Raw genomic sequence first — 25,697 nt, forward strand, 5'->3', positions numbered from 1 at the left:
CAATCACACGAAGTCACAAACAACCCCTACACACATTAGGCCTCCTATAGGTCATAAGGGTGAATCAGTCCCTCTCTGACTGCACACACAACACACCTTCACTGGTCCCCAATTCTCAGGGGATTTGGACACACTGTCCTGGTGGATGGTCTGAGAGAAGGCAGGCCATGTTGAGGAATGCTCAATCTGGGACATGCTGGAGAAGAGCTCATATCCCCATTCTGAACATACAGTGAGCTCTACATGTATTGGGACAGTGAGCTCTACATGTATTGGGACAGTGAGCTCTACATGTATTGGGACAGTGAGCTCTACATGTATTGGGACAGTGAGCTCTACATGTATTGGGACAGTGAGCTCTACATGTATTGGGACAGTGAGCTCTACATGTATTGGGACAGTGACACGTGTTGTTGTTTTGGCTCTGTACTCCAGCACTTTGGACTTGAAGTGATTCAATGGCTTTGAGGGTATTTCAATCCATATTCGGTGAACCATTTAGAAATTATAGCAGTGTCTGTACATAGTCCCCCCATTTTAGGAGACCAGAAGTATTGGGACAAATTCACTTATGTGTATTAAAGTAGTCAGAAGTTTAGTAATTGGTCCCATATTCCTAGCACACAATTTATTATTTTATTTGACCTTTATTTAACCAGGTAGGCCAGTTGAGAACAAGTTCTCATTTAAAACTGCGACCTGGCCAAGATAAAGCAAAGCAGTGAGACACAAACAACAACACAGAGTTACACATGGAATAAACAAACATACGATCAATAACACAATAGAAAAATCTATATACAATGTGTGCAAATGAGGTAAGATTAGGGAGGTAAGGCAATAAATAGGCCGTAGTGGTGAAGTAATTACAATTTAGCAAATAAACACTGATAGATGTGCAGAAGATGAATGTGCAAGTAGAGATACTGGGGTGCAAAGGAGCAAAAAAATAAATAACAACAATATGGGGATGAGGTAGTTGGATGGTGTACTTACAGGTGGGCTATGTGCAGGTGCAACGATCTGTAAGCTGCTCTGACAGCTGATGCTTAAAGTTAATGAGGGAGATATGAGTCTCCCTCATTCAGGTTAGCAATGATTTCATCAAGCTTGTGACTCTACTAACTTGTTTGATGCATTGTGTTTGTTTTGGTTGTGTTTCAGATTATTTTGTGCCCAATAGAAATGAATGGTAAATAATGTAGTCATTTTTAAGTCACATTTATTGTAAATAAGAATATAATATATTTCTAAACAATTCTACATTAATGTGGATGCTACCATGATTACAGATAGTCCTTAATGAATCGCGAATAATGATGAGTGATAAAGTTAGAGGCACAAATATCAGGTTAGCATTTTTGAAGGGTTTTGTGAGTCTAGCCCACATTCATTGCCAGACCAACTGACAAGCCCGTCCTGATGCTTGGTCTCATGTCTGCCACAAGGTGGGAGTATAATGCATAAAAATTAAAAATAAACTCACTGTGAAAGATGTGGAACAAGATTAGTTGTATAATGATTGAGTATATACTAACAATTTAGTATTTTCAGGTCTGCTAATCTCTTGAGGCGAGTACAGAAAAATACTGGCATGATTGATGTGTTTGTCATAAAGATGGCTGAAAAATTATTTTCATAATTTAATTTCAAATATAAACCAACAAATAATGTAATCTTCTATAAAAGTACATCTTTATTTCTCAGTTTAATTTCTCTTTTTGTTTGCATATTATACATTGTGACCGTTAAGACCATTGACATTTTATTTACATCACTGTCTATCTTTAAGAGGCTCATAACATCATTGATAGAACTGATTAACATACATTGGTAGATTGAGCCACTTTTGTTTGCTTTCACTACTATATATAAATTAGGACATCTTGAAGTTACATTCACCACTATGAAGGCTACATAGTGATCCCCCATTTGACTGACAATGTTAAGATAAAAAATAAAACAATGATTAAGTGACAGACTATCTTTGTGTAATGGTGTAACTCCTTGTACTTGTCTGTGTTATGATTGTGTATCATTGTTATATTATGATGGTGTATTATTGCATAATGTAGCTGACTATTTGGGAGGAGTTTCTCTGTCCTTGTCCAGCGAAGACATTGACCATCAGTGTCCTGGAGGTCCCAAAGTGGGCTTTATCCCAGGACACTTCATCCACTGTCCTGCACACCTTCAGCAGCACAGAGACTCCAGACAATCCTACTGCTCTACCATCACTGTGACTCCATACCCCTGCTGCTCACCTTACTGTCCATCTACCTTATCTGTGGAGAGAGAAAGGACAACATTTTAATTAAAGTTTTTAAGTGTAACGTTAACTATCCAGTGGTTAACTTGTGCTCAGTCAGATTGGTTAGGTATCATTGAAGACATTGACATGTCTTGACTATAATCTAATCAAATTGGCTTGACATTCCGTGACAACATCATTTAAGTGAACCCGTACCTTTAGGGACGAACTTCAGTGAGCTGCTGAATATTCAGAAACGTGAGAGTCCTTTCTTTGGCCCGTCTCCCACAAACTCATGACCCAGTCCGTTTCCACACTTCCCACATCGGACCTGAAACACACAACTATCAGATTCCATCTTTCCGTACAATAGTAAAGTCAATTCTATGTGCCAAATTTTTATCAATAAAATCCTTTTCCTTCATAAAAACTCTGTTCACAACGTTGACATCGGCAAACCGCTCCCCCAAACAACCCCATACACATGGTCTGCGGTTGTGAGGCCGGTTGGACGTACAACATAATATAAAATTACATTGAGGTGGCTTATGGTAGAGAAATTAACATTCAATTCTCTGGCAACAGCTCTGGTGAACAGTCCTGCAGTCAGCATGCCAATTGCAAAAATAAGCTTTTTGTGCCTATGGAAAATGTCGGGGATATTTTATTTCAGCTCATGAAACATGGGACCAACACTTTACAAAGTTGTGTTTACATTTTTGTTCAATGCACAATCAACATAAACATGATTATTAGGACCCTCCCAAGTTCAAAATGAAACACTGCTTACAAATGCAGAAATTGAATGCAATACCCTACACACATCCTGTTAAAATGAACATGGGCTCAGTGTATTGACCACAAGCAGACAACTACTTAGCAATGAACAGTCAACAGAGGGACACCCCTATGGAGTAGGGATAAGTTGTCACCCATATTTTCTGTCACGATCACATTCGCAGTCAAAAGGCAAGCTGAAATTTACCGCTCAGATTATTTAAAAAATATGATTTAACTTTATACGTTTCTGTGCAGTAAACCTAATACATTATCACAGCATATTTGGCTATATGCTTGGCCTGCCAATATTGTTCTTCTCAAACCATATTATATTTCAAAACTCAAGCTTTAAAAACAAAATAGATCAGTTGCGAGGCATAGTTGAGCATTAAATGAAATAATCAGATGTTTTATTTTACTGGACTAATTAATGGTACCTGCATCTGATGGTCAGTCTCAGCGGAGGAAAGGAGAGAGCAGCAGAGCATCCGTCTGTCACAGTCCCTGCTCTCTACCTTCCTCCAGTGACACTGACCAGAGGGTACACAGTCTCAGCGGAGGAAAGGAGAGAGCAGCAGAGCATCCGTCTGTCACAGTCCCTGCTCTCTACCTTCCTCCAGTGACACTGACCAGAGGGTACACAGTCTCAGCGGAGGAAAGGAGAGAGCAGCAGAGCATCCGTCTGTCACAGTCCCTGCTCTCTACCTTCCTCCAGTGACACTGACCAGAGGGTACACAGTCTCAGCGGAGGAAAGGAGAGAGCAGCAGAGCATCCGTCTGTCACAGTCCCTGCTCTCTACCTTCCTCCAGTGACACATCATTTCTGCCTCATGCACAAACTCACGCTGTTCTTATGACCAGAGAACGTGAAATATTCATCGATATTAAAACAGACATGAGCTGCTAATAATAAAGACGCAGGCCTAGCGACACACTTGGCTACTAACTCATTGCAGCTGCAGCGCGAGTGGAATGAAGGAGAAGAGTATTTATGTTTTGTAAAAGTGTTGAATAAAAACAATGTTGACAGTGCTGAATAAAAACAGTGTTGACAGTGCTGAATAAAAACTTCAACATGAAGTCAATCATAAAAACAGCAGCTCTGCTGTATTCCCTGACAATTAAATAAAGGAGCCCAAGCCTTTATCGTTGGCTTTTCTACAGAAATGTTTGGTGATCGACTACGAATGCCTAGAAGATCGACCAGTCGATCGGTTGGTGACCACTGCCATAGACAATGATCTTGGGTTAGTTTTGAATTTCCCCCACTAATGGATAAGATTGGGGAAGGGGAAGCTTAGCTGATCTTAGATCTGTACCTAAGGTAAACTTCACAAATCTGGTCCAATGCAACTCCACGCCCAAACTGAGAGGATCTCACCTTGAATGCCCCAGGTCTCTCCTCGTGCTTGGACACACTGTCCTGGAGGACGGTCTCAGTGAAGGCAGGCCAGGGGGAGGAATGCTCATACTTAGATCTGCTGGAGAACAGCTGGTGTCCACACTGGGCACACACATACAACCCTGGGGAGATTACAGTGAGATTAGCCAAAAGTAGATCTAAGATGTATGTTCAACACATTCTCTTTGAGTGAAGTTACAGGATGATTTGACCAGTGAAAACGTCATTAATCCACCAGGAACAATCCTCAATGAGAGGATAAAAGTGCAGTTGACTCACATTATTTCCTTAACCAAACCGGTTTGTCATCTATTAACCCTGGGGAGGGACCCATGTTCAACACATTCTCTTTGAGTGATGTTACAGGAGGACATGTCAAAACCTACATTTAGGAGAAATGATGACATAAGTGGCCACATTAAGATCTAAATGTACTTGTATTGGCGCTACATTGTATACTTATAAATAATACAATTTGTATTTTCAATTATACTTTATAGTTACTGCAACTACTAATGTTTGGTTTACATTTGTTTTCTTGGTCCAGTGGAGTAAGTTGCTACAGTTTAACTGGCTGGTGGTTCAATCTTCCATCACGGTTTGGTAAGAGCCAGAGGGCGATCAGAAGTAATGTAACGTTTTGGAACGTTCAGACAGAAACATGTTAGCCATGCAGAGCAAACATGGCTCTCTGACATGTAGAATAAGGACTCACGACGGCTCTATTCATGGTATTTCTATCTGCAACGTTCGAAAACGTTTGGCAATTTAACGTGGCCCTTGTGTAATCAGTGATTACAAGAGCATGCTACTTTTAGTTAGCTACTGATTGAGCATAAGTTAGGTCATAGCATAAGTTAGGCCATAGCATAAGTTAGGTCATAGTCCAACACAGTTGGGCTAACGTTACTGTAAAATATACCAGACGTTATAGTTATGTGCCACAACGTCCCACATCAAATGTATTTATAAAACCATTTTTACATCAATGTCAAAGTGCTTATACAGAAACCCAGCCTAAAACCCCAAACAGCAAGCAAAGCAGATGTAGAAGTTACTTTTACTGACTAATATCATGTTTACAAGTTAGCTTAGCTACTGTAACTGACTAACTTTAATGCTATCTTAGCTAGCTGAGGAGCCTCTTACCAGTTTTAAAGTGGTCTTTAAAGACCTCACCACCGAAGAAGGAACAAAATGACATTACTCCACTTGCAATTAACCTTAATGAGAGTATAAACGTGCAGTTGACTCGCACTCTTTCCTTAATCAACCCGGTTTGTTATCTATCGGCTTTGAGAAAAGTTCAGACTTGTGCTTGCTTTGGGACAGCAGCAGTGGGCTGGTACTGCTGAATGACGTCGATTGTTCAATGCTCCAATGAAAGTGTACTTCCGGTTGCTTTACAGTGAGGTTTCAAAATAAAAGCCTCAACTCCAACGGTTAGTGCTTTCAGGGATCCTTGGGACGTCCCTACTGTAAACCCTAACCTTGGGACGTCCCTACTGTAAACCCTAACCTTGGGACGTCCCTACTGTAAACCCTAACCTTGGGACGTCCCTACTGTAAACCCTAACCTTGGGACGTCCCTACTGTAAACCCTAACCTTGGGAGCAGTTAGGCTTTTTTTTACAACCAAATCTGTCATTTCGATGTAAATTGTATGTTTCTGAGAAACCTAACGCAACCAGTGATTCATTCATTTGATATTTTTGCACTGTCTCTATGCACACTTACAGGGCCCTACACCCGCCCACTCACATAGGCCTACAATCATCATATACGCTGCTGCTAATCTGTTTACCATAAATCCTGATGCCTAGTCGCGTTATCCCTATACGTGGGCTCCTGAGTGGCCCAGCAGTTTAATGCACTGCAGTGCGAGAGGTGTCACTGCAGACCCTGGTTCGATCCCGGGCTGTATCACAACCGGCCGTGATTGGGAGACCTACAGGGCGGCACACAAGTGGCCCAGCGTCGTCTAGTTTGGCTGGGGTAGGCTGTCATTGTACATAACAATTTGCTCTTAATTGACTTGCCTAGTTCAATAAATAATAAATACATACTGTAACAACCCTGGCTTTATAAGCACGGATATAAGTCTTTATAAGAGCTGGACTTCGGGCTAGAAGGTTGAGGGTTCGAGACCTGCTTCCTGCCTGTTTCAAAACAATACTTTATCTACCTCTGTCACTCCAGGAGCCCTGCACATTGACCCTGTATATAGTATTTTTACTTACTTTCTCGTTTTTTTATTTATTGTGTTTTTGTTCTACATTGTTATTTTTGTATTATTCTTATTGATTACTGCATTATTGGGATTAGACCTGGCAAGAAAGGCATTTCACTGTACTTGTGCATTTGACATTAACACTTCATCAAATCAAATCAAATTGTATTAGTCACATGCGCCAAATACAACAGGTGTAGACCTTACAGTGAAAAGTTTACTTACGAGCCTCTAACCAACAATGCAGTTAAAAAATATATGGATAAGAATAATAAATATAAGTAACAAATAATTAAAGAGCAGCAGTAAAATAACAATAGCAAGACTATATACAGGGGGGTACCAGTACAGAGTCAATGTGTGGGGACACCGGTTAGTTGAGGTAATATGTACATTTAGGTAGAGTTATTAAAGGGACTATCCATAGATGATAACAACAGAGAGTAGCAGTGGTGTAAAATAGGGGGGGGGGGGCAATGCAAATAGTCTGTGAAGCCATTTGATTAGATGTTCAGGAGTCTTATGGCTTGGGGGTAGATGCTGTTAAGAAGCCTCTTGGACCTAGACTTGGCGCTCCAGTACCGCTTGCCGTGCGGTAGCAGAGAGAACAGTCTATGACTAGCCCAGCTAGAGTCTTTGACAATTTTTAGGGCCTTCCTCTGACACCGCCTGGTATAGAGGTCCTGGATGGCAGGAAGCTTGGTCCCAGTGATGTACTGGGCCGTTCGCAGTACCCTCTGTACTGCCTTGCGGTCGGAGACTGAGCAGTTGCCATACCAGGCAGTGATGCATGCTCTCGATGGTGCAGCTGTAGAGCCTTTTGAGGATCTGAGGACCCATGGCAAATCTTTTCAGTCTCCTGAGGGGAATAGGTTTTGTCGTGCCCTCGTCACGACTGTTTTGGTGTGCTTGGACCATGTTAGTTTGTTGGTGATGTGGACGCCAAGGAACTTTACACTCTCATACCTCCTCATCCTTGTTTTTCAGTACGGTGGCACTGAAAAAAACATGAACAAATGCTCCAAAAACACCCAAATACATCCTTTTAGAAACAAAAACACCCAAATACATCCTTTTAGAAACAAAAACGCTGTTAGTATAGCATGAAATTGTGTCATTCCGGACTTTATATTCCATTTATTGCAACTCGAGCTGCTTCCCCAATCCAGCTGTTCCATTCTCTGTGTAGCCTGCTGCTACAGGTAACTGACCAAATAAAAGAGGCACCAACATAAAGTGTCTTAATAGGGTGTTGGGCCACAATGAGCCAGAACAGCTTCACTGTGCCTTGGCATAGATTCTACAAGTGTCTGGAACTTCCTGTGTGGTAGCAACTGCTTTCAATATACTTTTGTATTCCTCATTTACTCGTGTTTCTTTTGTTTTGTCAGTTACATGTAGAATGGACGGAGAGGTATCACTCGAGTCTCAACAAAATGGAATATAACGTTGCGGAAGTAAGAAATAACACAATTTAATGTGTACAACACGTGAAGACTTGCATTACTATACTTAAAGCTTTTCTGTTTCTAAAAGTGTTTTTCCCACCTTTGTTCATGTTGTTTCAGAGCCCCCAAAGTGCACAACTAGGATGAGGAAATGAATCATTGGTTGGGGGTAAGTTTCTCAAAAACAAGTGAAATCACACAAAAAAGTGTCTGGACCCTTCCACAACATGCTATTTACATAAACAATGTAGGTTGGTTGTAAAAAAGCTATCGCAAGGACCCTACCCCAACGTACAATAAGCATCCAGTGACTGTAAGTCACCAGTTGACCCTACCCCAACGTACAATAAGCATCCAGTGACTGTAAGTCACAAGTTGACCTTACTAACCTAACCCATGTGTCACTTCAGTTTAATAAACTAAACAAGAAACTGATGAACTACAGATATCACAATTCCCCACGTATTGTCATTTCCTTTATATGAATGACACCAGATGTTTGAGCAATATGTCATTTATTGATTTGCTATAAAACACAACAACAACATGATTGCAAATTCATGACTTAAATCATCCCTAAAAGCCAAATCCCAACATTGATCAGATGTTTTGTCCTGTCGTAGTATGTAACAAGCAAAGGACAAGCCCCCTACAGTATAGAAGACAGACATTTCAAAGGTACATTTTCTCCCCAGTTTAAAAGAAAAGCTGGATATTCAGACCATGCATTTTTCTATATGTCTTTTAAAGGGCACCATGGCCAACAAAACCATACCAACAGAATTCAGATTCAGAAAGAGAACGCCTCCACCTTAGAGCTCTACACAGACCTCTTTCTCTCTCTCCAATGCAGAGATTACAGCAATTCCATAGCATTGAAAGACATCAATGAGTTCAGCATTTTTACTATAGGTAACTCTTAAATATACATATTTACAAAACACAGGATAAAATAACACTCTCCTGAAATCCACCGTTTTACACAGCGACCTACAACAAACCATGAATAACAACCAACACACAATTACATCTGAAATTACATGGCGTCAATTTCCAACCAATAAGAGGGCTTGACTGCAAGGAGAGAGGAGGAAATGAGTTTGATCATCCCACACATTTATATCCATATGAAGAAAGATTGAGTGTGCTGATTGAAGAGTCTATTTATCAGATCTCTGTGTATCTAGGTAACAAACCCTGAGATACAGTATCAACTGAGATGAAAGAGGACTGAGACACTGAAGAGAAGCAAAGTATTCAGAGGAATGTGAACTAAATTAAATCAGACTATAATTGACCTCCACATGAGCTTTCTGGCTGGTAGATGGTGCTGGTTGCTGTGTTTTGATGGGACCAATGGAGAGGTTCAAGAGGTTTTTAAAAGACACTCAGTGTGTGTGTGTGTGTGTGTGTATGTGCGTGAGTGTGTGTTTGCGCGTACATGTATTTGGTGTGTGCCTTGAGACTCCTCTCCAAGTGTTGCGTGGTGATCAGACTGACTCTCTCTCTGCAAAAGCAGACCAAGACACGGTTAGTTGGTGACAGTAGCTGGCTTCAGGGTGATACCAGCAACTGTCTGTGGAGAGGCGTTTACCACACCACCAAGTTACAGGAGGTCTGTGAACAACACTCCCTTTTACATAAGTTGTCTAGGGGACAAAATGGCCACTCCCTGAATGTAGATAGGTGTATACCACACCTATGGGTCCCCCTCTCATTCAGGCTGGGGGCTAGGGGTTGAGCCCCAGGAGAAGATGCTAGCCAGCCTGAAGCCTGAGTCCCTGCGATTGGGGTCGGGGAGGGTCAAGGTCTCTGGGGCTGACTTCTTCCTGGGTCGGTCCTTGGGCACGGAGAGGTACTCTGGAGGCTCCGTGGAGAGGGGGTGGAGGGGGCGCTGGAGGGCCCGTTGCGGGCCACTGAGGCCAAGGGGGTCTCGGTGATGGAGATGGATGGGGGGAAGGGGCCGATCTTACGGTTGGTGGCCTCCTGGGTGGCCCGCTCGTACTCTCTCACCTCGTCCATGGTCATTTCTTCAGGGGGGGAGAGAGAGGGATATATTTCAACCCCATGACATCTACTGTATGTCTTAGCATTGTAGTGTAATAACACAATTACATTATACAGTAAGTACGTATCTGACTTCACCTGTTGCATTTAAAAGAGCTTCCATTTCAAAGGCTCTTGGAGATGAATACAAGCAATACATGAAAGGATGTTCCCTGCGCTGAACACAAATCTGAATTCATAATCAGTTGTGTGTGTTCCAAAGGAGATACAGTAACACAGTCATCATCCTCGCTCACAAGTGTGTGTGTGTGTGTGTGTGTACGTGTGTGAGTGTGCCAAATAAAATCTAATTCATCACATGCTTTGTAAAAAACATGTGTAGACTAACAGTGAAATGCTAACAGTGAGTTTGCTCACTTGTGTGTGTGTGTGTGTATGTGCTTGTGTGTGTGTGTGTGTGTGTATGTGCTTGTGTATGTGTGTGTGTGTTTGGGTCCGTACACGTGTTCTGTGCTGTTCCGGTAGGACAAACAAAGCATGCAGTTTGATTCAGTCAATGACAATGCATGAACGTTTGAGCGCGTTTGAATGGATGACATGAAATGAGTCAGAGAGGAAGAGGGAGATGAGTCACCAGCAGACAGAGAAACAGTGAAGGATGAGTGAAGACATACGGCTGGCTGTCACAAGGCTCTCTACCATGTCCAGTGATGGCGGTGGGTGGCAGGTGAGTTTATGCTGTGCTATGCTGTGGTTGTTGGACATGGCCAACTCTAATGTACGTGTTTCTCATACTCCTGCACATCATCCCAAGTTATATCTGTGGAGATGTTCCAGACCACCACCACGCCACCTGTTAGCTAGCTAGGGCACTTGGTGCAGGAGGAGCAAGGTCTTGTGGGAAGGGTCGGCAAGAGGTCAGGGGGTCACAACCATAAAGAGCTGAGGAAGTTGGCGTAGTCTGTGGGTAGTTAACCATTAGTGACAAACACTTGCACTTTCAATTGAGATTCTCAATTGAGAAGTATTTAAATCAAAGACTTTACCTGGCTCTGGGAAACCAGTCCCTTGGTGAGATAGAGTACGTACTGGGCAGGTATGGATATAGGTTAAAGGCCCAATGCAGACATTTTTTATCTTAATATCAAATCATTTTGGGGGAACAATTAAGTACCTTACTGTGATTGATTTAAATTAAAATGGTAAAATAGAAACAAACATTGTATCTTAGCAAAGAACAATTTCTCAAGCAATAATTTTTATAGGACTGTCTGGGAGTGGTCTGAGATGGGAGAAAAACCAGCTGTTATTGGCAGAGAGGTTTGGAACTCTCTTTCTTATCAGTCTATGAACTAATTTACCACCTGGTGATGTCACCAGGCAGGCCAAAACTCCATCCCATCAAAACAGGCTGACATTTTAGATAGGTCTTACAAAAGGGAATCATTTTTGATAGCTCCAACACTAAAAGGGAATTATCATAATGTTCAGAATTTAACAGTATTATTTCAACCTCTTACACTCTTGGAAAAAATATGCTATATAAAACCTTACAGGGTCCTTCGGCTGTCCGCATCGGAGAACCCTTTGAAGAACACTTTTTGGTTGCAGGTAAAACTCTTTTGGTTCCTTTCTACATGTAATCAAAAATGGTTCTATCTAGAACCAAAACAGGTTGTACCTGGAACCAAAAAGGGTTCTCCTATGGGGACAACTGAAGAACCCTTTTGGAACCATTTTTTGGTAAGAGTGTAGTGTGGAAATGAATATAAAACACAGAAAATCACATTTTTGACTGCACTAGGCCTTTAATGTGAAGTGGAGCAGCGCATTAGTGGGTGGACACAGGGTGGTTTGACATAGTGGTGGTTTATGGTATAAGATACACGCTCTCAGGAATATTATTTGACAAGCCTTAGTAATGTAGGCTGTGGAAAACCACAATGCAAGGATGGAGGGAAGGACCACTGCTGTACAGCAGGGCCGTGTTCGTTTAGGGCACACAACGTTTGAAAAGGTTTTGCAACAGAAAATCAAAACTTGTTTTTCTAATTGGACAGGTAGTCCCTCTGATTCAGTTGATTTTCTTCTGTTTGGTGCTAAATTAATATGACCCAGATGATATACAGCCCACAGGAGGTTGGTGCCACCTTAATTGGGGAGGACAGGCTCGTGGTAATGACTGGAGTAGAATTGGTGGTATTGAATCAAATGTGTTTGATGCATTCCATTCACTCCGTTCCAGCCACTATTATGAGCTGTCCTCCCCTCAGTGGCCTCCAGTGATACAGCCACTTTCACTGAATCTCCCACAGCTCTTGGAGGAAGGGGAACAATGCCATGTAGATTGACCGAAGGCTATAGTGTATCTACTGTGCTAATTATGTACTGTATACTAGTTCATGTTGTATGTGAATAGGGATAAAGAGCAGGCTCGTGTGGTCTTAAATGTTCCTCTATCGTTAAAGCCAGGCTCCGTAAGTCCCAAATAAAATAGCTACTGACTCTTGGCATACTGTCACGTTCTCTCATCTTATGACCCATACAGTAGTCAAGTGCTCTCTGTACCTGTGTGCAGACTCAATGAATCATTATCTTGCAGTGGATACATCTCAAGTGGGAGCTTCTCTGATGAAGGTCAGGGAGAAAGCGTATTTGGTTGTGAGAAATGGGCTTTATATTTTTTTTAAATGAACCTTTATTTAACTAGGCAAGCCAGTTAAGAACAAATTCTTATTTACATTGACGGGGACTGGGATTAAAAATAACATTCAACTGAATCAATCAATAATGAATCATTATTGTTATAATTAAGAATGTTTATGTTCCTTCTCCATGACAATCGTGATGCGTCAGCTTTTCACAAACACAAAGTTAAGTACATAATTCAAAATGTACAAAAGAGTGGTCTGACCTATCAATTGTCTTTTTTCCTAAAATAAAAGGCTGCTAACAAATGTAACAACAGGGTGAGAAGTGTAGTTTCAGTCAGATCTGCATTCAAATACTGTTAGAAATGATTTGAAATAGTGAAGCTGTGGTTGATTGAGCTGGCCTGTTGCATTGGAACTAATAAAAAAGTATTGGAAATACAAACCCCGCCCACCTGGCCCTCCAGGCAGGTTAAAGCAACCGCTTAAGCTATTTGAAACACTGTAGTGTTGAACTCAGGTCTTATTGCAGTGTACCTTGTGTTTGACCATCCTGGCCACACAGATCCATTTTATAAGCCGTTTGCTCATGTTGAAACAGTGAAGCAAATCAATGAAACACTGAAGACATGTTTAGACAAGAAATTCTCAGACTAAAAACCTCATACAAAATAATGGTTATTAACACAAATCAATGCTTGTATAGATGAGTTACTGACATTTTGAGATAGCTTTCAGGAAACAGACAAAGAACACAAACTCAAATATACAGATAATAGATAGTAGCAGTGCTTGGTGCCGTGGCCCAGGTCCTACTTTAGGCAGAGCGAAGATCATGGTCACATAGAAGTAGATAGTAGTTATGCGCCAGAGGCTGGTCTAGCAGGTAACTGGGCCACTGCAGCACATACACGTCACCCCTCAGTGTGGGTAAGAATCCTGGCCCCAGCACTAGTCTGCAAACTCACCAATCCACTCATCCACCCAGGCAAAGGCTTGTCTGTGTCCTAGGAGCAGGACGTCACGGATAACCTGAGGATGGAGAGAGAAGGACAAGGAAGGTAAAGAGGGAGAGTGAGAAAGAAAGTGAGGGAGGGAGGGAGGGAGGGAGGGAGGGAGGGAGGGAGGGAGGGAGGGAGGGAGCAAGAAAGAAAGAAAGAAAGAAAGAAGGGTGGACAGGAAAGGAGGTTAGAAGTCTTAGTGAGAGGACAGGTGAGTCAGAGAGGAAAGGAGGTTAGAAGACTTAGTGAGTCAGAGAGGAAAGGAGGTTAGAAGACTTAGTGAGTCAGAGAGGAAAGGAGGTTAGAAGACTTAGTGAGTCAGAGAGGAAAGGAGGTTAGAAGACTTAGTGAGTCAGAGAGGAAAGGAGGTTAGAAGACTTAGTGAGTCAGAGAGGAAAGGAGGTTAGAAGACTTAGTGAGTCAGAGAGGAAAGGAGGTTAGAAGACTTAGTGAGTCAGAGAGGAAAGGAGGTTAGAAGACTTAGTGAGTCAGAGAGGAAAGGAGGTTAGAAGACTTAGTCAGAGAGGAAAGGAGGTTAGAAGACTTAGTCAGAGAGGAAAGGAGGTTAGAAGACTTAGTCAGAGAGGAAAGGAGGTTAGAAGACTTAGTCAGAGAGGAAAGGAGGTTAGAAGACTTGGTGAGAGAGAGGAAAGGAGGTTAGAAGACTTAGTGAGTCAGAGAGGATGAGTCAGAGAGGAAAGGAGGTTAGAAGACTTAGTGAGTCAGAGAGGAAAGGAGGTTAGAAGACTTAGTGAGTCAGAGAGGAAAGGAGGTTAGAAGACTTAGTGAGTCAGAGAGGATGAGTCAGAGAGGATGAACTTTAAGAGTTGTTCTCTGTCTTTCTTCCACTCCTCCACCAGTTAATGTTAGCCATGTGTGTCCCTGTATGAGTAATGCTGTGTGTGTGATGTTAGGGAAAGAGACCCTTAGGCAAGGAGAGGGACAGCTCAGAGGGGGAACAGGGGTGGAGGGGTTAAATTGAATTGTGTGTGTGAATACAGAAATGGTGGGTGGACATAACTGGACTGACCTTGTGTACAAACTGCTCCACCCGTGTCTGAAGACCCCACACCTCGAACTTGACTGTCACCAGTTTGTAGGAGCACATGATGGGTTCCTGGTTGTCGATCCAGCCCTCCTGCAGAACACCCCGGTCTGTCTTCTCTGATTTAAAGTACCGCAAGTCCTACAGGGAACCATGGAAACACAGTATGGACAGTATTAAAGCTACAGACCGGGATTGGTACATCCAATGTTGGACATCTTTTGACATAGTGACATTGAAGAAAATAACTTTCACATACCTCATGAGCTTAGTGCCACTGTCTCACCTCTTTGTTTTGTCTCTATACAGGAATGCAATTCAATTCCTGACCCAATGAGTTTTGCAGTAAACATCCTGACAAGTATGAATGAATCATGTTTCTTTGTCCAGCAGTCCAGCAGAATGGATGGTAGGTACAAGTCTCATGGAGAGCTCAGCCTGGAGCAGCCCGCTGGGGGGGGGGTATTTTATGTGCACAGTCTGCTTTTCAGGTGCTTCTTGATCATGTGACCTTACCAGGAGAAAACTCTGGGCCCTTGTTATGGAGTAAGGACTAGATGGTATACAGTTACGAACAGAATTGACTTTATGTAACAGGTTAGGAGAACTTACGCAGCAGGATAGGATAATTAACCTATCAGGTTAGGAGAACTTACACAGCAGGATACGATAATTAACCTAGCAGGTTAGGAGAACTTACACAGCAGGATACGATAATTAACCTAGCAGGTTAGGAGAACTTACACAGCAGGATACGATAATTAACCTAGCAGGTTAGGAGAACTTACACAGCAGGATACAATAATTAACCTATCAGGTTAGGAGAACTTACACAGCAGGATACGATAATTAACCTAGCAGGTTAGGAGAACTTACACAGCAGGATACGATAATTAACCTAGCAGGTTAGGAGAACTTACACAGCAGGATACGATAATTAACCTAGCAGGTTAGGAGAACTTACACAGCAGGATACGATAATTAACCTAGCAGGTTAGGAGAACCTACGCAGCAGGATACAATTATTAATCCAGATAGGTTAGGAGAACTTAAGTAGCAGGATAGGACAATTGTCACGCCCTGACCTTAGAGATCCCTGTTTATTCTCTATGTTTTGAATAGGTCAGGGTGTGACTAGGGTGGGTACTCTAGTTTTTGTGTATCTATGTTTTCCTTTTCTTTGCTGGCCTAGTATGGTTCCCAATCAGAGGCAGCTGTCTATCGTTGTCTCTGGTTGGGGATCATACTTGGGATCTTGTCTTTGTGGGATCTTGTCTTTGTTTGTTGCATGGGTTGCACTCCTAAGATTTTCGATCGTTGTATTGTTTATTGGTTTATTTTTCTGGTTCACATTTTAATAAAATATGATGAACTCAAATCACGCTGCGCCTTGGTCTCTACCCTTAACAATGAACGTTACAACAATTAACCTAGCAGGTTAGGAGAACTTACGGAGCAGGATAGGACAATTAACCTAGCAGGTTAGGAGAACTTACGGAGCAGGATAGGACAATTAACCTAGCAGGTTAGGAGAACTTACGGAGCAGGATAGGACAATTAACCTAGCAGGTTAGGAGAACTTACGGAGCAGGATAGGACAATTAACCTAGCAGGTTAGGAGAATTTATGGAGCAGGATAGGATAATAACCTAGCAGGTTAGGAGCATTAGGTTAAGGTTAGGACAATGGTTAGGTTTAGGGTTAGTTGAAATGCTACAATTCTCCCCCAAACCACCAACAAATTTACATTTTGACGATTTATGTGTCAATTTCGGCTTTAGAAGCTTCTGATAGGCTAATTGACATAATTTGAGTCAATTGGAGGTTTGCCTGTGGATGTATTGAAAGGCCTACCTTCAAAATCAGTGCCTCTTTGCTTGACATCATGGGAAAATCAAAAGAAATCAGAAAATCAAAAGAATCATAATTGTAGACCCCCACAAGTCTGGTTCATCCTTGGGAGCAATTTCCAAATGCTTGAAGGTACCACGTTCATCTGTACAAACAATAGTACGCAAGTATAAACACCATGGGACCACGCAGCTGTCATACCGCTCAGGAAGGAGACGCGTTCTGTTTCCTAGAGATGAAAGTACTTTGGTGCCAAAAGTGCAAATCAATCCCAGAACAGCAGCAAAGGACCTTGTGAAGATGCTGGAGGACTCAGGTACAAAAGTATCTATATCCACAGTATAACGAGTCCTATATCGACATAACCTGAAAGGGCGCTCAGCAAGGAAGAAGACACTGCTCCAAACCCGTCATAAAAAAGCCAGACTACGGTTTGCAACTGAACATGGGGACAAAGATTGTACTTTTTGGAGAAATGTCCTCTGGTCTGATGAAACAAAAATAGAATAACACCATCCCAACTGTGAAGCATGGGGGTGGCAGCATCATGTTGTTGGGGTGCATTGCTGCAGGAGGGACTGATGCACTTCACAAAATAGATGTCATCAAGAGAAAGGAAAATTATGTGGATATATTGAAGCAACATCTCAAGACATCAGTCAAGAAGTTAAAGCTTGGTCGCAAATGGGTCTTCCAAATGGACAATGACCCCAAGTATACTTCCAAAGTTGTGGCAAAATGGCTTAAGGACAACAAAGTCAAGGTATTGGAGTGGCCATCACAAAGCCCTGAACTCAATCCTATATAAAATTTGTGAGCAGAACTGAAAAAGCGTGTGCGAGCAAGGAGGCCTATAAACCTGACTCAGTTACACCAGCTCTGTCAGGAGGAATGGGCCAAAATTCACCCAACATATTGTGGGAAGCTTGTGGAAGGCTACCTGAAACGTTTTACCCAAGTTAAACAATTTAAAGGCAATGCTACCAAATACTAATGGAGTGTATGTAAACTTCTGACCCACTGGGAATGTGATGAAATAAATAATTCTCTCTACTATTATTCTGACATTTCACATTCTTAAAATCAAATGATGATCCTATCTGACCTAAAACAGGGAATTTTTATTAGGATTAAATGTCATTGTGAAAAACTGAGTTTAAATGTATTTGGCTAAGGTGTATGTAAACTTCCGACTTCAACTGTATATCATTGTTCTGGTATAATGTGAATTTGGGTTGCAAAATTCCAGCAACTTTCCCAAAATTCCCAGGTTTCTGTAAATCCTGGTTGGAATATTCCAATTTATTTGTTTATTCCCTCCTGATTCCAGGAATATTCCAACCAGGATTTCTGGAAAATATGAGAATTTGGGGAAATTTACCAGAATTTTGCAGCCCTAGCTTAATGTAATAGTATGACCATTTGTCAAAATCATCTCTTTGTACTTCCATTTGAACAATGACAGGTGAAACGTTACTGCAGTTGGCAACGTATAAGACTAAGTCTATGCTCTCCTGAACACAGCAGGTATCAGGGATCTAAAAATGGCTCAGATCAAATCAAATATACTTAAATAGTCTGGTTGACATTGTATTGTATTCCAGGAAAAAGCATCTGGTGGCTCCCCGTCCTCTGGTCAAACATAAAAGACAGATCCATTGCTGTCCCCCTGACTCTAATAACAGACATGGTGAGAAGCTTTAAGAGGCTGTTTGAGGAAGATAACGCCATGTATTCCTCCATTCCTCCACCCCCTTCCCTCCATCCACCCCTACATCAACCCTCCCTGAGGCTTATTAAGAGAAAAGAATGGAACGTGTAGGAGAGCAGGGACACAGCAGTGAACATGGTTAATGGCAGCCAAGACCAGCTAGAGGTCTCTCTCTCTGATGAAACTAGCAGCTAGCTGACCCTCAGGGCTGAGAGGGGAGATATGACCAGCTAGATGTCTCTCTCTCTGATGAAACTAGCAGCTAGTTGACCATCAGGGCTGAGAGGGGAGATATGACCAGCTAGAGGTCTCTCTCTCTGATGAAACTAGCAGCTAGCTGACCCTCGGGGCTGAGAGGGGAGATATGACCAGCTAGAGGTCTCTCTCTCTGATGAAACTAGCAGGTAGCTGACCCTCAGGGCTGAGAGGGGAGATATGACCAGCTAGAGGTCTCTCTCTCTGATGAAACTAGCAGCTAGCTGACCCTCGGGGCTGAGAGGGGAGATATGACCAGCTAGAGGTCTCTCTCTCTGATGAAACTAACAGCTAGCTGACCCTCGGGGCTGAGAGGGGAGATATGACCAGCTAGAGGTCTCTCTCTCTGATGAAACTAGCAGCTAGCTGACCCTCAGGGCTGAGAGGGGAGATATGACCAGCTAGAGGTCTCTCTCTCTGATGAAACTAGCAGCTAGCTGACCCTCAGGGCTGAGAGGGGAGATATGACCAGCTAGAGGTCTCTCTCTCTGATGAAACTAGCAGCTAGCTGACCCTCAGGGCTGAGAGGGGAGATATGACCAGCTAGAGGTCTCTCTCTGATGAAACTAGCAGCTAGCTGACCCTCAGGGCTGAGAGGGGAGATATGACCAGCTAGAGGTCTCTCTCTCTGATGAAACTAGCAGCTAGCTGACCCTCAGGGCTGAGAGGGGAGATATGACCAGCTAGAGGTCTCTCTCTCTGATGAAACTAGCAGCTAGCTGACCCTCGGGGCTGAGAGGGGAGATATGACCAGCTAGAGGTCTCTCTCTCTGATGAAACTAGCAGCTAGCTGACCCTCGGGGCTGAGAGGGGAGATATGACCAGCTAGAGGTCTCTCTCTCTGATGAAACTAGCAGCTAGCTGACCCTCAGGGCTGAGAGGGGAGATATGACCAGCTAGAGGTCTCTCTCTCTGATGAAACTAGCAGCTAGCTGACCCTCAGGGCTGAGAGGGGAGATATGACCAGCTAGAGGTCTCTCTCTCTGATGAAACTAGCAGCTAGCTGACCCTCAGGGCGCTGAGAGGAGAAATGAGTAAATGAGATATGAGAGAAATGGGGATTTGTATACACTCTTAGAAAAAAGGGTTCCAAAAGGGTTTTCGGCTGTCCCCATAGGAGAACCATTTTTGGTTCCAGGTAGAAGGGTTCAACCTAGAACCAAAGTAGTTCTACCTGGAACCAAAAAAAGGGTTCTTCAAAGGGTTCTCCTATGGGGTCAGCCAAAGAACCCTTTTAGGTTCTAGATGTGCAGTTTTTCTAAGACCGTATTCTCTTAGATATTTTGTTATCACCCTCTTACACTTTTTCTGACTTTGTGAAACGACCAGGTTGCTAGCACCCAGAGCTCACCCCCCCACTCCTCCCAAAAAGTACACTTCCACAATTTCTAACATGGGTTTAACAATGGTAGAAACTCACGCCAGCCAATGCTTACACCAATCATATGGTTTTAAATCCATGCCGGTGAGTGTACAAGTACACACTTGTACTGGAAAACCATGGAGAATTGTGACTGTCGAAGTCCACTGCTGCTGAAACAGTGACTTGGGATTCCTACCCCTTGACTTCTAACCTTTGACCTCCTCACCTCAGACTCCTTGTAGTAGCGCTCTGGGATCTCGTCGTAGGCGATATCCACTAAGCACACCTCTATCTCCTCCTCCCCTTTGGGCTCGCTGTCAAAGATCTGAGGGATAGAGAAAAAGAGATGGGCATTTTAGAGAGAGAGAGAGAGAGAAAGAGAGTGAACATAATCAACTGTTCTCCATGATGAGGACGTTGTATTTCAGCAACACCTTATCTATGTAGATAATATATCAGTGATCTTAGGAGTGAAGCTTAATCAACGGTCATTCCCACAGCAGCCACTAGGTGGAGCTCTGATGTTTGGGGAAGTTGAGCGAGCGAGCATTTCATGATACTGATCGGCCAGAGCTGCCAATCATATAGAGAATCACATTGTTTGAAGGAGGAAAGCGAGGCTTTTAACGGTTATAATGCTTTACTCCTTTCCCCATTAAAGCCATTAGACCTCGTCAGGTGACAGGTGTTTTCTCCCGGGGGATACATTTAGCTCATTTAGCAGGGAGAAAGAAACAGGAGAGACAGAGACAGAGCTGGTGCAGTAATAACCTCCTTGAAATAGTTGAATAATCCAGACAAAAATCCATCCATTACTGACATCAATGTATATTCATCTACCAACCTTTGCATGATAAGTAGACTGAGAGGATGAAAAACTGAACTGAATAATGATGTCTATGAGAGTAGAGGAAGTAAGCCTTGGGAAATTGAGGCATTGATGGGATGAATTTAAAATTCAGCAATTACATACTTTAGTCTCAGGAATGAAGTCAGGGTCGTGTTCGTTTTGCACCAAACACAAGAAAATCAGATGAAACAGGGAGGGATTACCTGGAAATGTCCAATAAGAAACGTTTCTTTTGTCTATAGCAAAACGTTTTGAAATGGTTTCCGTTATGTCCTAATGAACACGACCCAGGACAGACAAGATCAGTTTTATGATATGACATCATGTAAATGTTGTGGAATGGTAATGTGAATGTGTCCCCCACCAGGAAATGAGGATCAGTGGTGAGAGGAACAAGAAGCAACAGTCCTTGTTTAAAGGACTGGATCAGACATGCATACAGATACACACAATATCTCCCTATATCTTATTTCCTTTCTATCTTACTCCCCCTTCTCTCAACTCTGGTTGTCTGGATATCAGTCCTTCATACTGTAGGGAATTCAAACATGTAGCCAAGGAGCTGTAGGCAATCATCCCTTTCTCCCTGACATACCAACTCTCACAAAGAGAAGATGCAGTAGGCGAATGCGGCTGAAAACAACTGTTGTCTACATCTCAAATGGCACCCTATTGCCTATGCAGTGCAGGGCTCTGGTCAAAAGTAGTGCACTACATAGGGAATAGATTGTCATTTGAGATGCAGATATGTGACAGAGTAAGACCTTGGTGTACTAAGGATGTCCTTGACAGGTCCTTCAAACCAGAAGAAGGGGGATGAGTTATGAGTAAACCCATTGTGTAACATGAAGCAATGGGCATCTGATAGCAAACCCAACCAAGATAATGCATTATTGAAACTCTCCTATCACAGAGGTATACGATATAAACTCTCCTAACACAGAGGTATATGATATAGACTCTCCTATCACAGAGGTATACAATATAAACTCTCCTAACACAGAGGTATATGATATAGACTCTCCTATCACAGAGGTATACAATATAAACTCTCCTAACACAGAGGTATTCGATATAGACTCTCCTATCACAGAGGTATATGATATAGACTCTCCTATCACAGAGGTATACGATATAAACTCTCCTATCACAGAGGTATACGATATAAACTCTCCTATCACAGAGGTATACGATATAGACTCTCCTAACACAGAGGTATACGATATAGACTCTCCTATCACAGAGGTATACGATATAGACTCTCCTATCACAGAGGTATACGATATAAACTCTCCTATCACAGAGGTATACGATATAGACTCTCCTAACACAGAGGTATACGATATAGACTCTCCTAACACAGAGGTATACGATATAGACTCTCCTATCACAGAGGTATACGATATAAACTCTCCTATCACAGAGGTATACGATATAAACTCTCCTATCACAGAGGTATACGATATAGACTCTCCTATCACAGAGGTATACGATATAAACTCTCCTATCACAGAGGTATACGATATAAACTCTCCTATCACAGAGGTATACGATATAAACTCTCCTATCACAGAGGTATACGATATAAACTCTCCTATCACAGAGGTATATGATATAGACTCTCCTATCACAGAGGTATACAATATAAACTCTCCTATCACAGAGGTATACGATATAAACTCTCCTATCACAGAGGTATACAATATAAACTCTCCTATCACAGAGGTATACGATATAGACTCTCCTATCACAGAGGTATACGATATAGACTCTCCTAACACAGAGGTATACGATATAGACTCTCCTATCACAGAGGTATACGATATAGACTCTCCTATCACAGAGGTATACGATATAAACTCTCCTATCACAGAGGTATATGATATAAACTCTCCTATCACAGAGGTATATGATATAAACTCTCCTATCACAGAGGTATATGATATAAACTCTCCTATCACAGAGGTATATGATATAAACTCTCCTATCACAGAGGTATACGATATAAACTCTCCTAACACAGAGGTATACAATATAAACTCTCCTATCACAGAGGTATACGATATATACTCTCCTAACACACAGCCTTTACCCCACAGTTATCCATATTTTATTTAACTAGGCAAGTCAGTTAAGAACAAATTCTTATTTACAATGACAGCCTAGGAACAGTGGGTTAACTACCTTGTTTTTAGGGGCAGAATGATAGATTTTTACCTTGTCAGCTCAGGGATTTGATCTAGCAACCTTTGGGTTACTGGCCCAATGCTCTAACCACTAGGCTACCTGCCACCCCAACGGATGAACCCATATCCAACTTGATTTGATATGCTCCACATTGAAAGGCTGGAGAAAGAACCACTTCCACTTGACTCGGAGGCCTGGGCCCATATTAATAAAGCCTCTCAGAGTTGGAGTGCTGATCTAGGACCAGTTTTGACTTGAACAAGGGGAACCTGATCCTAGATCAGCACTCCTAATAAAGATGCTTTATGAATATGGGCCCTGAAGCCCACAGACTGAATGGTAATCTCACTGATTTTAGTGAGGGAGAGGCTAGCCAATGAAATAAACGTGCATTCTGATTAGTTTGTTGGGGCATCGTGAATATATTAGACAAGTGTTCTTATTCATCCCAGCATCCCCCTGTTCTGACTCCATCCACTCGTTTAGAAGTGAGAGAAAAAGATGGGACTGAATGTTGTATGTGGCATTCAAGTGCACACACCATGACCACTCACAGACACACACCATGACCACTCACAGACACACACCATGACCACTCACAGACACACACCATGACCACTCACAGACACACACCATGACCACTCACAGACACACACCATGACCACTCACAGACACACACCATGACCACTCACAGACACACACCATGACCACTCACAGACACACACCATGACCACTCACAGACACACACCATGACCACTCACAGACACACACCATGACCACGCACAGACACACACCATGACCATGCACAGACACACACCATGACCATGCACAGACACACACCATGACCACTCACAGACACACACTATGACCATGCACAGACACACACCATTACCACTCACAGACACACACCATGACCACTCACAGACACACACCATTACCACTCACAGACACACACCATGACCACGCACAGACACACACCATGACCACTCACAGACACACACTATGACCATGCACAGACACACACCATTACCACTCACAGACACACACCATGACCACTCACAGACACACACCATTACCACTCACAGACACACACCATGACCATGCACAGACACACACCATGACCATGCACAGACACACACCATGACCATGCACAGACACACACCATGACCGTGCACAGACACACACCATGACCATGCACAGACACCATACTGACATTGTCATTGCTGCCTTTGTTGTCCTCATACTTGGTCTCTATGTGAATGGAGAACTTTGGCAGAAAGGAGCACTAGAGAAGAGGAGAGAACAGCAGGAGATTACACACAGAATATAGACACATTAAAACAATATTTTGACTTGTTAATCTGAGTCCCAAATAGTACCCTATTGCCTATGTAGTGCACTATTGTTGCACTACCCATAGTGGGCCAAAACACTACATAGGCTATTGCCCATTTGGGACATAACCTAAATGTAGAGTGGTTAAATCCGAATAATCTCCAACAAGGTGTGGAGCACTGGGGAAACTGATCTCCATGGGAGATGGGATAGTATCTTTCTACCACTATCCATACAAGCTCAGGAAAGACAGAGGGAATATCTTCCTGGGTCTTTGTGGTCAGCCTGCAGGGTGAGGTGTTTTATGGGCAGTGTGTGTGTGTGTGTGTGTGTGTGTGTGTGTGTGTGCACGTGTACGCATGTGTGTGTGTCATGCTGAGTGTGATTGCGTGTGTTTTATTGCCCGTCTTCAGTAATAATGAATATATTATATCGCCCTGTGGATTTACTGGCTCCTCGTCCACACCCTGAACCTCCCCCCAATCCCCCCCATGGCTAGTCAACTATCACTCATACCTTCCTCCCTGTCCCCCCATGGCTAGTCAACTATCACTCATACCTTCCTCCCCATCCCCCCATGGCTAGTCAACTATCACTCATACCTTCCTCCCTGTCCCCCCATGGCTAGTCAACTATCACTCATACCTTCCTCCCTGTCCCCCCATGGCTAGTCAACTATCACTCATACCTTCCTCCCTGTCCCCCCATGGCTAGTCAACTATCACTCATACCTTCCTCCCCGTTCCCCCATGGCTAGTCAACTATCACTCATACCTTCCTCCCTGTCCCCCATGGCTAGTCAACTATCACTCATACCTTCCTCCCCGTCCCCCATGGCTAGTCAACTATCACTCATACCTTCCTCCCTGTCCCCCATGGCTAGTCAACTATCACTCATACCTTCCTCCCCATCCCCCATGGCTAGTCAACTATCACTCATACCTTCCTCCCCATCCCTCCATGGCTAGTCAACTATCACTCATACCTTCCTCCCCATCCCCCCATGGCTAGTCAACTATCACTCATACCTTCCTCCCCGTCCCCCCATGGCTAGTCAACTATCACTCATACCTTCCTCCCCATCCCCCCATGGCTAGTCAACTATCACTCACACTGCTCTCACCATAGGCTTTGATTAGATTAACTCTTTAACACCGCAATTACAATAAAGCTCAATAGATCTCCAGTTACATAACGGTATGAGTGAGTGAGTGTGTTTCTGTATGTGTGTGTGTTCATATGTCTCTTTAGAATAGAGAGAATGGGAAGGAATGAATATGTCCACAGCGCAGCAGCATGGGGTGGGGCCCAGGCTATAGGCTTGCTGCAG

At 42.9% G+C, this 25,697-nt stretch overlaps 2 protein-coding genes across 2 annotated transcripts in view; both read right to left on the reverse strand.

Moving 5' to 3' along the window:
- Positions 1-1,673: 1,673 nt before the first annotated feature.
- msrb1a (methionine sulfoxide reductase B1a) lies at positions 1,674-5,786 on the reverse strand. Its single transcript, XM_065010455.1, has 4 exons — positions 5,583-5,786; positions 4,413-4,555; positions 2,468-2,582; positions 1,674-2,285 (listed from the first exon to the last, which is right to left on the reverse strand). The coding sequence occupies exons 1-4, from the start codon at positions 5,635-5,637 to the stop codon at positions 2,266-2,268; spliced, it is 333 nt and encodes a 110-aa protein (XP_064866527.1). The 5' UTR covers positions 5,638-5,786; the 3' UTR covers positions 1,674-2,265.
- Positions 5,787-8,609: 2,823 nt separating this feature from the next.
- The window catches only part of pitpnc1a (phosphatidylinositol transfer protein cytoplasmic 1a), a 140,743-nt gene continuing 123,655 nt past the window's right edge, over positions 8,610-25,697 (reverse strand). The window contains 6 exon segments of the mRNA XM_065010456.1: positions 8,610-9,989; positions 9,992-10,141; positions 13,738-13,801; positions 14,801-14,956; positions 20,222-20,320; positions 24,246-24,317. Coding sequence (XP_064866528.1) covers positions 9,826-9,989; positions 9,992-10,141; positions 13,738-13,801; positions 14,801-14,956; positions 20,222-20,320; positions 24,246-24,317 — 705 coding nt within the window. The 3' untranslated portion in view covers positions 8,610-9,825.

This window comes from Oncorhynchus nerka, linkage group LG26 (assembly GCF_034236695.1).
Source record: "Oncorhynchus nerka isolate Pitt River linkage group LG26, Oner_Uvic_2.0, whole genome shotgun sequence".
In the NCBI taxonomy this organism is placed as follows: domain Eukaryota; kingdom Metazoa; phylum Chordata; class Actinopteri; order Salmoniformes; family Salmonidae; genus Oncorhynchus; species Oncorhynchus nerka.